At 26.7% G+C, this 16,920-nt stretch overlaps 1 protein-coding gene across 2 annotated transcripts in view; it reads left to right on the plus strand.

Annotated features, from left to right (window-relative positions):
- The window catches only part of LOC111027938 (alkaline phosphatase-like), a 248,615-nt gene that overhangs the window by 159,626 nt on the left and 72,069 nt on the right, over positions 1-16,920 (plus strand). For both annotated transcript variants that reach the window (XM_022306441.1, XM_022306442.1), the window contains exon 5: positions 3,143-3,321. In XM_022306441.1, coding sequence (XP_022162133.1) covers positions 3,143-3,321 — 179 coding nt within the window. The remainder of the gene's footprint in view (positions 1-3,142; positions 3,322-16,920) is intronic.

Consider the following 16,920-nt stretch of genomic DNA (forward strand, 5'->3'; position numbering starts at 1 on the left):
CGGAAATGTCGATACATTCTTAACCATTTTGTAATCAAACCGCAAACGGAATAATAATTGGGTACAAACCAAAATGTAAAAATAATGTTGCTTTAATTTTAAACGTAGGTATTAAAACACTAGAATTCATACATCATAAAAAAATTTTAAAAACATATCAATACATAGTATCATTAACTCAAAGAACTATGATACTCGTATGGTTTTATAAGGAGCGCTTATATTTTATATCACATATGTACAAAAAATGTTTTAGAAATTGTATCCACGATTGAAAATTGGAAATTAAATTGGCTGTATACATATTTAACTAAAAATGTAATCGAATAAAATTTACTTTGGGATTATTTACACACGAGTATGCGGTAGCACTAATAAAAATATATGACAAAAATACATTTTTAATAAATAAGAAACATGATATTTTTCACTAGTTTGATTTTAATTTGTTAACTAATACGTTTTAGTATCTATAACATACCTAATAACTAAAAGTAGGCATCTAAAATAGTAGGTATCTAGTGATAGAATTTTATCGTCCGTTTTATTATACTTTTAAATTAATTTATCGCTGTACTCTAAATTTAGTTAAAAAAAACAATTTTTGAATACACCCATCAAAAGAATTTTAAGAACATTTTTGATTCTAAATAAAATGATTTAATCAACCAGCGACGAAAAACGTACGGTTTCTGGGCCATAATTAAATAAACCATTAGTTTCGAGCTTACAACATAACTGAATAGTAAAATATTATCGAAAAACATACCATCACAAGTGTCATGTCATATTATAAACAATGCAAAATACCTACAAAGATTATTGTGGTCGAAAGAACAATCGTATGGATATAACATCCCCGTGAACGGTCGGACAGAATAACTTTGATAAAATATTATAATATTAAACGCCCAGAATAATATGGAAGGCACCTACTTTTGAATACAGATTCTTTTGAAGTTTTTAAAGTCTTTCCGGACAAAGGTACAATCTTGAGTTAGAATCTATTGCGATCCCGTTTCTCGGAGTAAAATATTTTTGAATATATCTAATTATCTAAACAAGAAAAAACGAGCAGTTTAGCCACATTTTGTCTGTATTTCATATTTTATTACACATGTTATCGGAAATCGGGAAACAACTAAGTTATTATTATTATTTATAAAATATAAACGATAATTTTAGTATAACAAAATTATTTTCAAAAAATATTTATATCTAATCATGCATACTACGGTCTCGTAGGATTAAAATATTTATTACAATAATATCACGTATTATAATATGTCAATCTTTGTAATATACTCTGTATAGCAGTAAATACATTATCGCAGTATGTCACCAGTCACCATAATTGTTATACCTGACATCTTTACAAATTACGATTTCCGATAGACATTGTCAACGGACCGTCACAGTGCCGTGTCATGGAATATTCCGCCTGAGGTCAGATTTCAAAATGCCACCCTTCACCACTCTTCTATCCATCGTGAAAAATACATTTTTTCCTCGACCGTTTCCTGAAACAGCGCCGCTCAATTGTAATCCCTTCCACTCGTATAAATATAAATAATAAAAAGCTGTGTGATAAAATATAAAAAGGAACCATTGTCTCAGCAAAATCCTTCTTCAATGAACGACTGAACGAGAATGAACTAACTCAACAAACTAATAATTACTACTAGTCTTACTAGGTAGTGAACAAATCAAACACATACAACTGTAAATATGAAATATGAAATTCAATAACCTTTAAGTTGCAATAAGGGGAAACACTATAAATATCATTGTGTATCAGAATGTTTACTCTGCTGAATGAGTATATAATATGGTGATTTACCAAGAATATTCACTCCTATTTTTTCCTTAAATAATGAAATTGTTCAAATTCTGATTTTTTAAATTTTTAAATACACTCAACGACCACATTTTCGAATCATTTTATTTATTTTTATTACTTAGGCAGTGTCCTGTGGAGAAACAAATTTCTGTTTTTCAAATGTGACCCCCCCCCCCCCTTGTTTTTACTGTAAACTATTCTATGGATAATTTTTTTTTTAATTTTTATCAACCTAATTCAAAATTCGAACTAGTTTCACGAGTATGTTTGAACTGAAGATAATAGTCTAGAAGAATAGTTTTACAAAAATGTAAACAAGTTGTAAAGTTGGATCTAGTATTTATTATACTTAAGCCAATTTTAGAAATTAATAATATTGATAGATAAATGACTAAAATAGATGGATTTTAAACTAAAATTATCAAATCATCATAACCCCCGTATCTTATTAAACCATTATACCATAGACCTTTTATCCTTAGAACACAAAGTTAAATTTTATTCTGATACTTCCAATTTTTCAGGAAAATTATCCACTGAATAACTCATACTTGAAAGTGGTGTTCTTATTTTAAAAAGACAGAAGTTTAAATCCCTACAGAACATTCATTAGGTGGTACAACAAATCTAAAGAATCCGAAAATGATATGGTAATTAAAGCGTAGGTTTATTTAAAATGTTCAAAAACTAGATTTTGAATAAATTTATTATTGAAATTAAATAGGGGTGAGCATGATTGGCGAATCGCTCTAAATATACCCTCGTATTTTGTATTAAAAAATAAAACAAACGAAAATAGAAATCTTTAATATGGCGAGTTGGGCGATTTTACTTTTATTCAAAATCCACACAACGTTTGGATACTTGATATTCCCCCAAAAAATATCACATTTAGCCGTTAAAGTAAAATAAGTATATACCTTTTGTTACAAAAGCCATAATAGTATATTTTTAGTATATTTTGTGATAATTAAAAACATTTAAAGACACATTGTATTCCTTTATATTAATATTATCGAATTCCCATCGATCATAGACTTAGAAACCTGGCACTTTACCAAAATTTAAATTATTTTATAGATACTACGTCGATTTGTTCAAAGTAGTGAGACTTTTTTTTTATTATTGTTGACTATTTAAAATTTAAATATAAAATAACTCATACAATTACTTGTATACCTAACATATATTTATAGTGAATTCTGCATACACATATTATTTATGAGTTAACGAGAACAAATAGCAACAATATTATGCATTTAAATTGCAGGCGTTGTATTTTTATAAATTTTTTCGTTTCAGGTAAATCAACCGGGCTAGTGACCAATACTCGGATTACTCATGCTACACCGTCAGCGTTATACGCACACTCTCCTAGCAGATATTGGGAAGATGACGGAAAAGTGCCAATACCTTCAAGAAAATCGTGTAAGGACATTGCCCGCCAATTAGTGGAGGACGACCCAGGTCGATTTATAAACGTGAGTTATTATTATTGTTTTTAATTTTTTTTCCAAGCCTATTAATGTCATTACCTATATATATTATGGTCATACACATTCTGAGGTGATGACGTAGAGTTAATCAGTGGCAATATTTGGACACGCGACACATACATTTACGTATTGAAGTGCATGTTATATAGTGATTTGGTCAGTGGTCTGACTTTATGTCTGAGACCTTAATGGCCAATTCATTTTAACTTTGTAGCAAAATCGCTTCGTATTTTCCACAAAATTGGCAAAACATATTTGGAACAATAACAGTTACCCTTGAAGTAAGTGCTAACCCGCGCCCACGTAACCATCATGTTGATTAGTAATCCGATAGCACCAACCAATAATTGTTGATAAATTATAATTAAATGAAAATACAAAATAGAACATTTTATAGGTCGGTATTATAGCAATATTATGAGGGGTAGGTTATAATTTGAGCAACACTAGTTTTTTTTAATGATACACGCGACTGGCTGAAGAAGTATAATAGTTGTCCCGCTCAAAACATGTTGTACATTTGTAAGACGGAGACAACACGTCATGCGGGTCTAGCGTTCTCTAAGGTATTCTGAATCCCAGAGTGCAATAACTGCTATTATTTCATAAACATTCAATTTCACCTCAGTTATTGCAATTTTAAAGTGCAAACTGTTGTCTAAATTAATTTTAATTATTCGTTTATTATTTTTTTGAGCTAGGATCTAAACATACATAAACTCAGTATAGTAAATACGAAAAAAAAAAAGATTTTGCGGACTAGGGATGCCATTACGCTAATACAGGATATTAAAGGTATCTTACATAAAGATATTCGAATAACAATCTTGTTAAGTGGCGTCCACAGATATTTTCAATGTGAGGGGTTAAATTTAAAAAAAAAACAATATATAATATGTATAAATATCAAAATTTCATTTAAATTGTGTTAATTTTTATATACCTACACGTATAGTAAAAAAATATAAGGGGGGCCTTAACTCAATCTCCCCCACACACAACCACTTGTACGTCACTGACCTCATTGGCTAGGTATTTACCTCTCGTTTATTTCTGTGTATTGATTTTTGATAGTGAAGCTGTATACAAGTTAAATATCCATAATGATAATAGTAAATTATTATTTCTTGCCTTAAATACAACACATAAATAAGTAATGAAATTTTTAAACGATGACTTTCAGTTTTTAGCTCTCTAATCACAACATCACTAATTATAAAAGCATTTGGTGAGTTTTCTTTTCTATTATAGTCTCTGACGTTATGTTTTATAGAAGCTACTTGTAAGTATAAAATAAAATACTTTTCAAGATTATATTAAAAGCAGTTTGTCAGCAGTTGCACTGAAATAAAATATTTTACAAGAAATGTTAATTACCCTTAAAAAAAGAAACTTCAAAGATGCTCTATTCACAATCCGCAAGTGGTGTACTAACAAAAAACAATAATACTGTTCGAACAGTGTTTCAAGTTTTTGTTTGTGAATATCATTCTTGACTTACATGGATCCAAACCAAATGAAACAAATTGTTAACTTAAAGTTTAATTTAACATAGAGCAAATTTTGTTTATGTTTAAGTTTGTACTAGTGTAAATCATGGTTTCGAATAAACCACAAAAAGACTACTTAACGTATATTTTAGGTATATAAACAGTATTAGTACAACTGACCATTTATAATTTCCTTGGGATAACTTGGCAGTGAGAACGTTTCATACTTTTGGTAGATTAAAGCAACCGAAACAAAAATATATAAAAATATGTCGACAACGAAGTTTGAGCCATTTGACAGGGCTGAGAATTATAAAGTCATATGTTCTAATAAAATAAATCTTAAGTTATCTTAAAAACAATGTAAGACTCTCGAAAACTTTTTAATTTTCTTAAAGTACCTATGTAAACTATGATATAATCACCAATATTATCCGCAAATATGTACATTTCACACATTAAAACATGGAGTCAACTCCTGACTTTAGTATATACAAGTCACATACAACGTATTTCCGGTGAAATTCAAAATGAAAAATTATAATAAAGTTTTATATTTAAAGTTTGAAGATAAGACATGACATATTTTGTTTTTTTTCGATCATGAAAAAAAAGGCCGCTTTGATAACTGAGCTATTACCATTACACATTTTAAGAATAAAAATATTTAGGACATTAAAAAAGCGTTTGAACATTACGATATTAAACAATATTTCCTAAATACATAGAAGTTGCATTCAATAAAAAAAGATTTAGAGTATGGTTACAAATGTATACAATAAATATTTAATTAATTATTTTAACAATGAGCTTGGTGTTTTGTAGGGTAATATAAAATAATAGTGATGATAATATTATAATGGTATAAATAATAATATTTTGTTTAAATTCTGGAAGCAAATATAGTTTTTGTAAAACAAATAAATAGTAATTATTAATTACACATCCCTTAAAATTCATAAACTATAATTTTTTAATCAACAAATGTATTTATATTTTACTACATCCATCAATTGTTTCATATTATTTGACATACGCTTAGAATGTATTAGAACAATTTTATGAATTATTTTTTTTTTTTATGTATTGCCTTATTATAATGGAGGAAGGAAACATAAAATGTAAAATGTACTTTCAAATTCAAACAGCTGATTTGTTTAATATTTCTTTGTCCGTTTTTAACTGTAAAATAATACATGCATAATGCATTTTCTGCACAAACAAAATGTCCTAATTCCAAACATAAACAAAAGTTTCATAAGGTCGTATTTAGAGAAAATAATAAAAAAAATTGATGACTGATGTTATGTTACTTAGAAGTTTAAATGATTAAACCATTTTTAATTATAAATTTCTAAAATGGTTTATTGTTAATTTTTAAATTTAAAAATCGTTGTTGACTTTTTAAAGGGAAAAAAGATGATTATTACCATTAAGTTATTGTACCCATCTAATCTCCGGTAAATGAATTTTCATTATTTTAAAATATTTATATTATATTATGATATAGGTGGTATCATGCATATTATAGAAAAATCAATAAAATAATAACAAGTCAATTAAAATGTAATACATTTATAGTGCGATATATTGTATGCTATTGTTCTAAAAAAATGTAGCGACAATCCTTTTTCCTTGTACGTTGAGTGACTTCTAGGTTACTACCTTATCTGGATTTTGAAATTTACCTATCTTTTTATTTGTGGGGGGGGGGGGGGAAGATTTCACTTTTCGGCCAAGACCAAGTTTAGCAAATGGCAATCTCCGTCCAACACAAAATGACTGAACAAATCATGAATGACAAAACTTAAATTATCATCGATCGACCACTAACGAGTGATCATTATATCGTTATCACTTATCACTTATTAGGTACTATATTATCTATTAAATATGAAATATTATACACTTTTTATCTACTTAAAAATGTATAACTGTCCATCGTCTGTTTATGTGCTGTCACTTGTAGCAATCCAAAATCGACATAATACCTAATATTATGAAAGTATATAATATAACTAAATATTATGTATATTTATTGCATAGGCACAACCCACTATTCAACACACTTATATACATAGAGCTATACATCTATATTTCAAAATATTAAAAGTTTTCAAATACCTACTCAAAGAAAATTAATTATGAATATTTGTTTTGGTGAAAATAATAAACTGGGAAAACGTATGGTAACTGCAATACAGATAGGGTATCGCACTGTATTTTTCCATGCATGCGTATTGGGTACATGTTTTTCTAATTCATAATTTTAAATATCTTAAAAATATTAGACACCTTGCAATTTATAGAAAATAAATTTAATATTATGAGAAGAATAAAGAACAAAATTTGGTAAAATATAGGTTATTGTGTTCAGGGTAAGGTAGACAAGACAATGTACAATGTGTAGGTATTTGATCATGCAATTAAGCAATATAGTTACATATTTCCGAAAACAAAAATAATAATTAACTTTTAAACACAATAATTGTTATTAAAATAAGTGGATTATAAATTCCACAGTGGCATTTTTATATTTTATTTAGCAATGACTGATGAGTGTTAAATATTATAATTAGAAGTGGTTACAACTTACAAATAATGTTGTATTTTGTATTATCTATTAAATTTGTGGTTAGAAGAATCAAAGTCACCACAAATGCCGTATAACTCTGATAGCTACTGTAAAAATATAATATAGAAAAAACTGTTCATTAGAAAATAAAAGCTGGTAAAATAGCACTTGAAGCAACTACATTATTTTCAGATCTGTAACATGAGTATTAAAAAAACTACTAGTAAATTAACAAAAAATCAAAACAATTTATTAAAGCTGCACCAATTTATGGTATATGAAAAAATATAGATACTGAAATTAAAATAAACGATTGGAATGAAATGATATTAAGTCGATTGTTTAAATTTACAAATATAAACACAAATTTAGCCCAAAATATTATATAAATTTACATTATTTTGAGTGATTGAATTACACAACATAAGTTTTTATTAAATTTATTCTACGTCAAATTAGTGTTACATAATACTTTATTAAATATTATATAACTTGAAATTTAAAAATGTATAAACCTACGCATTTATTTTCTATTTAGATAATAAAAATTATTCAAGTTTAAATTTATAATTGCCAGATTATTATATTTAAATGGGAGAATATGCTAATAGTAATGTTAATTGCCGAAAACTTTTTGTATAAATACGTTATTATACTACTCTAACTTATAATCTTTTTAAAGTAAAATTTATTTATTTGGGTAAACGTGCTTAAAGTTACCTCAAAGTTGTAGATTATTTTCATATACGTCAGTGTTTTTGCCATGTTTCTATCAGTCCAATTTGCCAGTTTATAATATATTGAGACTTTTTCACAAAAGTAAACTACAGATAACACTAATATATTTACTATACTTTATTAATAATTTACCAAACTTGTACTATGTACAATTGTTTAAATTTATATTTAATGGATAATTTATTAACTAGGTATATATTAGAGTACGTTAAATTATAAAATTTAGTGATTTATTGAATACCCAGAATACTTCATAATTAGATAATAGTTGAGAAGATGTATTGGAACATTTGACAAAAAATATTATTCATTTTATATAGAATTTATTTCCCTACTTCAGTAGAATAAATAAATGGTACGTAACCTTTAAGAGAGCCAACATTTAAAATGCAGGAATAATGAGTAAACCGATGTCATGTAAAAAAAACGAAACATTGACTTGTATTTTACTATTCAATAAAGAAGACCGTTGAAAAACCTATTAATAGTATATTATTAGAATTCGGATTCCAAGTCTTTCTTATTTTCATACCAATTTAAAAATATAAATTCTCATAAAATTAAGTTTGTATATACTTACTGTATCTATATGATATACATTATACTAATTTATACATTGATATATATATATATAAACTGTCAGTAATATTTTTAAAATGAATAATGATATTAAAGCATATTGGGCATGGATGTACAATTAACATCAAACATCTCTTTATTTGATAAAATATATTTCATTTTAATTATAATTTGTCATAAGTAACTAGTAACACATTATGTTATCTATAAAGAATATTTTATTATGATTCAAATGAACCTAAAATTACATAAACACTGATAAGTGCACGCAATTTAAATATTTATTTTTTTATTAAAAAAAATCAATGTTTGCTGTATCACTTTGGACTCAAAATTATTACAGCTCACATTTGAAATTAATATTATGAAATGCATATTGTTACTTGCCTGTCAAGGTATAGAAATAAAATTGTAGGTTAATAATATTTTTTTTTAATCTTGTCATATTTGATTGAATAAAATAAAAAAAATTTAAATAATAATTTAAAAATTACTTTAGAATATTGTTGAAAAACATGTACAATATTTATTACAATTATAATCCGAAGTAACTTTTAACAATTCTTTATCGGCCACACACTATAAATAGCTTATGTACAAATCCATGTCACCGGATAAGGTGATAATTATTGCGTTAAATGGTTTGCAATCTGATACAAGTTCTCTATTACATAAATGGTAGTTAAGGATATGCAAGTAATTAGAACGGTCCAATTACAGGATTTCAGACGAACGTTTTATGACCATTAACATTTTTATCATCGCTTATCGTATTTCGCAGTGTATAACAATTAGCATACAATTTCGGGTATTTAAATTAAAGGGTTAAAAAAAGGTTATTTATAATTCAAAATATCGAGAATTCCATAGAAAAAAAAAGTATTCATAATTTAAAACATAAATCTAAACTTTCCATATGAAAGATAGTAGAAAAGCAATACCCAGAAACGAAGATAATTTGAAATATTTTTTAAACACACTGACATCCGTATCACAATAATCTATAACATATTATTATATATTTATATGGCTATATATCCATGATTCGATTATTATATTTTACCATGGTATACTAGTTGTAAAAGAATGGCCTGACAAATTAAATGACTTTCAATCTTCTAAACATTTTATAGTTTTTTTTTTTTTAAATTTAATTTATAATTATATATAATATATTTAATTTTGTGGCAAATACAGTACCTACCTATACATTTTTTATTTTTATTTTTTAATACTGGGTATTAAAAATTTTAAATTAAATTAAACTTTTTTTTTGGAAAATTTCAAAATATTATATTATATTACATTATTATTATATTATTTTTTTAGAAAAAAATTTAAGTAAATTTAGAGCCCTTGCCAGTATCTTGATTTAGGCAAGTTTTAGTGCCCGTTAAAGAAAAAATCCATAATTTATAGTTACTAAATAAATATATTTTTTAACTTAGCGAATTGTAGTAATATTTAATTATTTTATATTCATTAATTATTACCTAGGTAGTATTAACCAGAATTTTGATTGCCAATTTTACAGTACATTTATTTTATATTTTCGATAGTAACTTAATTTAAAATTAGTATGTAAATAATTGTATAGGGGTTATTGCTGTCTTAAAAAATACTGACTATATAGAAGACTAGTGTAAAAATATAAGCCGAACTACTACGATATTTTAACTGATGGAAAACGTATCTACAATAATTATAATATATTATTGCCTAATAAACAATTATGTTCAGTTTAATTTATTTAAAAGTCAATTTGGTTTCCGTACATTTAATATTATTGAATATGTCCGCTGAGAAGGATTAAACTAGATTTAAAAGGTAATTTTATAAAATGATTTTATATGAACGGGTATAATACATAAAATACGTGATATCGTACAGTACTTTTTAAAATACGATTAATTTAAATAATAATGTATATTGTATAATATTAAGGTACTTTATTTTATCGAGATTTAAAAATACATTTTTTGAAAATTTAATTTGTTTTATTTAGTATTATTTTCGTTTACATACAAAAATAAATTACTTATGGTCAGGTTATAAATAATTTCAACGAAACAATAATAATATTCTTTGTTAAATCTGAATGGATAGGATAATATTATTATAACTTATGTATACCAATGTATTACTTAATAGTATAATATTTATTAAAATTGATATCCTTAATTATTAATGTAAACATTTAGATGATGTTTGTAGTGATTGGTGTCTTAACATTCGATTTATTGATCTAATATTTTTCGTAGCTCAGAGTTACTGAAAAATTGCACTTAATTTATGTTTTTATTTTCTAAAGTTTGTTTCCGTTTTCTTTCTCAAAAAACCCAACTTAATCAATAAAGTGCCAGCAATTCAGCCGGCTATACTACGCGTATATTGATAGCGCAAAGGACCTTCGGCAGTTCAAATTTGGTGAACCAAGTTTATTACTCTTTAATTACTGTTACTGATTATACTTAGATTAGTATTTACTACTATTTTATAGCCGAGGCTGATTGCTGTTACCTCATGCTATACTTTCAAACCATCACGTATAAAATGGCAGATAAATATTCTAAAACTTTGTTTAAAATGCAAACATTTCGTCTACAAATTGTTTGAAATCACACTCCCAGTTAACCATCCTCAATCCAAACAAAATAATAGATATTGGATTCCTTACTTTTGTGGGGTATCCGGTGAATTAATAATATTTTTGATTTTTTTTTTTTATAATTTAATCAATTGTCATTTCGTATCAATATAATATCTTGAGCGTTATTTAAAAATAAATAAATAAGAGTTGGTACCTATTTTATGGATAATATGCGATAATATGTAATGTAATAAAATAACTATTTCCTTATGTTTGTTCGGCGATCAATTATCCTGGCCTTCAATTCACCGCGATCCCTGTTGTGGGTATTAAGGTCAAATGTTGTCATCCCAATCATCAAACAAGTCTACTCGTTAAAAAATAGCATTAAACCTCAATACATCTTAAAATATCTCTTCTCTTTGTTTTCATATTATGATCTTAAGACTCCCATAAATTGCGATAACCAAACACCCACATGGAATTATGGTCCAAACATAGAAGTAGAGCCACCTCACAAAATCTTCCTTCGTGTAGTCACCGACTTAAACTATTTTTGTAATATTTTCCTTTAAATGTTCATGAAATTGTGTTTTCTTTCTACCAATTAAGCAAAGTTGTATTGTTCAGTTATTAAATACCTTTAATTTAACAAAGCTGACGTCCACACTTATCAATCAAAAAAGACTGAGTACATGGTATAGTACTAAGAAATCATTTACACACTACCACAATAAAATTAGTAATTAAATACTATCCCATGGTCATACATCCATAAATATAACTTATCTTCTATTAAACACTTAACTTCTTTTCCCAGTTTCTTTGACCATCCAATGCATGTCCTTAATATCAATGACATCTTTAAAATCAATTGTTTATACTACACCATAAGCAAAATCAAGGAGCCTTATGCCAATAAATAAACAGTAAAATGTCACTGTTGTCAAGAGTATGGTCGCATCAAATCTTAACCACCTCCCTCTATTATGCATTCGTTAAGGGGTAAAACAACTGCACAATAAATGGTCCAATAGACATCCTCCAAACTACCGAGATGACCACGTCACAAAAGATTCTAATCAAGTCTGCAATCAAAAATAAATTTGCAACACCAAAAAAACCTTGTCCACCAATTTACTAATATTAATGTAAATATTTTAAATACTTCTTCAAACTGAACTCCGGCTCTTCCTAAATATAAATCTCAAAGTAAACTTTAAAATGCAAATAATCACTCCTAACGTTATTCATCTTCCTATTCAAACATATTATTATCTCTTAAATGTCTAAATATCCTTTTGCTATTATCAATAAACTTATTACATCCAAAAATGATAAATAAACATAAAATTACCCTTCATCCTAAATCTATTCTATTTAGAAATGCCAAAGGCCTAATACAACAATCAAACGATTGTTACCTACTGGTAACACAATTAGCATAATTCTATTAAGTGAAGCACGCCTTACTCCGCACTCTATTTTCGAAATTTCCGGGCCATTGTGATCATACAATATAAAGAACATCTCAATATTATGTTGGTTCTATAATAATAAATGATAATCAACTCTCTAGATTTTAAAATGAGAATTAGGTAAATATTAAGAATTATAGTAAATGAACTAAAATATCTTCAATAAATGTAATAAATAATAATAAAGTCTCTGAGCATCCTTTGTTACCATGTTTATCATGTATACCTAAATTAGTTCATGTAATTCATATAAAACCAGCTGCATAAAAGACATACGTTTACAACTTTCTGTATAAATTCATAACGGACAGCATAGAACTACGTATAAGCTGTCTACAATGAAATTTAAGTTTTATATATTTAGCTATTTTGACACTACCTAGTTATTTTATTTTTGATTGACCGATGTTCATGTACATATGTTTAAGGGAGTTAGATGATTTGAATTTAGTTAAAAAATGGTTAAGTCTCGGATTAGTATAGGTACGCAAGGTACGCAAGTTTAAATTTAAAAAATCACAATATTCAACGTTTTTATTGATTCTATAAGCACAATAAAATAATTTTAAAATTGTATAATATTATGAATTAATAAACATAGGCCCCCAATAACTCTCTCCTCTTTTAATTCTATTAATTTTGTTCAAATTGATTTTTGTCAGTCAAATAGAAAATGAACACACATTTTTACAGCGTGATAAAATATATTATCAAATTCTAAAATCCAAAAATCCCAAAATCCCAAAATCCCAAAATCCCAAAATCCTAACAACACATTCATATGGGTTTAAATAGACTAGGTACTTAACTTAAATAGTTTTATCCTCTCAGACAAAAAATAATAAAAATAATAAATGAAAAATAAGAATTATAGTATATTATATTGGTCCAAAAGTCTAAAATAAGACATAGTGTTCATAATTGACATTATATAATATATCTATTGACCATTGACAATTCAACCAGCACAAAATATTAAATAAAAATGATAAGATTAAGTATAGATGATTTTGTCTTTCAAAACATCAATGATTCTTCTTAAGAACTAGACTACTGTCGGTATATTAAATATATTTTCTTAGTACAAATAACAACAATTAGTCTAGAATTAAGAAAATTAAAATAATTAAAACATGTATTATAATTTTACTTAACAGCCAAATATGGTACTAACAGAAACTCTCAAAATCTTTAATATAATGTATATAAAATGCTTATATTATTATATACCCACTAAACATTTACTCTTTACCAAAATGCTCGAATTAATGACTGAAGCTTGACAGATAATAAATTATTTCATTTCATTCCAAATGCGTTTAGAAAAAAATATTGTGTACCTAAATGTTGAAAAACCAATTCATGAATATTAAATAATATTTATTCAATTATCAATTAAAAGATCGAGTGAGCAATAAATATTTTATATTGTGACATGATTGTTCGACATAAATGTTATAATATACTTGAGGGCTCCCCACCACTACTCTCTTCTCTCGCCAACCCCTCGTTTACTCAAACTGACCTATCCGACACCTGAGGTTTTCACCCCCATTACTAAAGAGTCACAACCCCTTTAAAATTGTATATCAATTATTTAAAATTTAAACAATGTATTGTGTGCAAGATAAAATCTACAAAACTTTTTGAGATAGAATTTTATTATTTTTGGCAAAACTGCTAATATTTTATTATCTTGACGATATTATTATATACCTATTCATTATAGTGTATCACATTTTGTCATATAATCAACAACCATATACTATATTGAATTAATTAAATAATTTTAGTTACCGACTAAAAGCTAATTAATAAAAAAAAAATATGCGATACACGTGTGTATAATACTTGTTCTATATTGGGCCACTTCAAATCAAATAACGTTTGTCTATGACGCGTTTTCCTGTTTGGTTTGGACGAATTTTAAAGTCCCAATCGTTAGTCTCAATTCTTTTGCGGCAACTGATTGCCGTTTCTCTATCAGCCATTAAACTGTCAAATAGGAAAATGCGAATTAAAAACGTGACCTGTCTAACCGATTCGTACAAACAATAGAAACTCTTCACGCTCAACTTTCCACTCCACACCAACACCATCATAACAGAGCCGTCCACGTAGGGATTTCACGCACCAATCCTATTCGACCACAAATCGACTTGACTGTTTTTGTGATGCAACGGGTATACCCGTACCTTGTTAATGAAATGGCACCGTTCATATTGTGCGTAAAAGTGGTAGGTATAGGTAAAATTTGTGAAAAAAAGCGTGTAAAAAACAGCCTTTAAAACATCTATAATTTTGTTTTAGCATACACTGGTAATTAAATTTATAACTGAACAACAATAGAACATGCATGATTTCTCATTTCAATGGTACCTTTGCGCATCGGAACAATGCTTAATAAATAATAATGTACTCTGGGTACATATTGTATTTCTATGAACAAAAACAATACGACTCATCAATACATTTACGATTTAAAATCAACCAAAAATCCAAATTGAAATAAAAGACATTTTTTTTAAATTGTGATTAATCTTTTAATTTGTAATTTATTATCGAAATCATATCTATATAATGGTTTTGAAGATCGATCTAGGTCGGTATGTACCTAATGAAATCTTGATGGAAGAAAATTTCGTTTTGAACATCATTACACTTTATGTAAAATAATCCATTTAACACAATAACGCCTAATTCGTATTTAATATATTAAACAGATAATTATAACAGTAATTATTTATAGTTACTCAATAATATTTTTTCAGTATTTCATTGCACAAGTTAAACATAAAACCTCAAGCACATATTATGTAGATCGATATCGAGTCATATCCATATTGTGTGCACATTATATACACATAGATCATAAATGACAGTAAAAATAAAAAACTGAGTGTGTGTGTGTGCAAGCACGCTTTGATGGGGATTTATTTATTTTATTCATTCTGGTTCATTTTCTTATTCTAAAGGCATGATAGTTACAATAGTTGTAAGTTTATGGTAGCTAAAAAAAAATGATTATGTAGATTCAACTTGCAATAGTTTTGATATTTATAATTATTATTATTTCCGTGATTTCGTGATTATCACATAATTATTAAAATATCTAAATAGATAATAATACGAATTATAATATACGCTTATGTATGTATGTATATTATTTATTATTATATATACAATATATACTATTAATTATTATACATAATATGTAATATTATATTATGGGTATATAAGTTGAATTAGTATAGAAAACTCAACAGTATTAAATAGTGACCATTTTGATAAAAATAAAACTATTTTTCACATTTAGTTGATACCGCTTTAAATTTCATGTCGCGAGCATAATTTTGTCTCAAATTTTTCGGTGTTGTGTACTCTCCGTGAAGCAGTTTCACTTCAATAGCACCTACCTATTTGTTATTGTATATTCCATAAAAATTCAAATCATTATATTAACACTTTATAAAAAAATCTTGTTATAAAACCATGCGTAATCTTTGATCATCATAAAACATTATCCTAGGATTGTTTTTTTTTCAATGAACTCAATTTTATATTATAATAATATATAAAATAATAATAATATAATAAAGGGTGGGTATACGATATAAGTGTACGTAACGTGTAAGGTTATTCTCGTATAGCTGATCTTTCAACAAATAAATCTAATTTTTCACCAGATTGTACGAGGCCGATTTTAGTATTTTACTTGATTGTATCACAGTTAGGGCAACAACAATTGTACGCCTCCAAGACATTAAACCTTGAGTAGGTGTGGTTTGGATGTCTTCCAGTGGAGCTCGATTAATTATTGTAAAAAGGTAAATATTTACAATGTATATCCGATCGTCAGCGTGTTGAGTTGGTGTTTTTTCATCGATCCGGTGATTATGGATGTTCTTTGTGTTTCACATTATTATCAATACCGATTTTTTGGCATTATTTCCCCTTTAATAAATAATCATATTTTTTTCCTCTATAAAATCAATAGGTAATGTATTTTTAACAAAAATTTATATATATTAGTTGTAATAAATATTAATAATAACCAAACTAAGGATGTAATTTCCAAATGTATAAAATAATACACACAATGTTATATTTATCTCTGTTAGATAGGCCACCTGT

This window comes from Myzus persicae, unplaced genomic scaffold (assembly GCF_001856785.1).
Source record: "Myzus persicae strain clone G006 unplaced genomic scaffold, MPER_G0061.0, whole genome shotgun sequence".
Taxonomy (NCBI): domain Eukaryota; kingdom Metazoa; phylum Arthropoda; class Insecta; order Hemiptera; family Aphididae; genus Myzus; species Myzus persicae.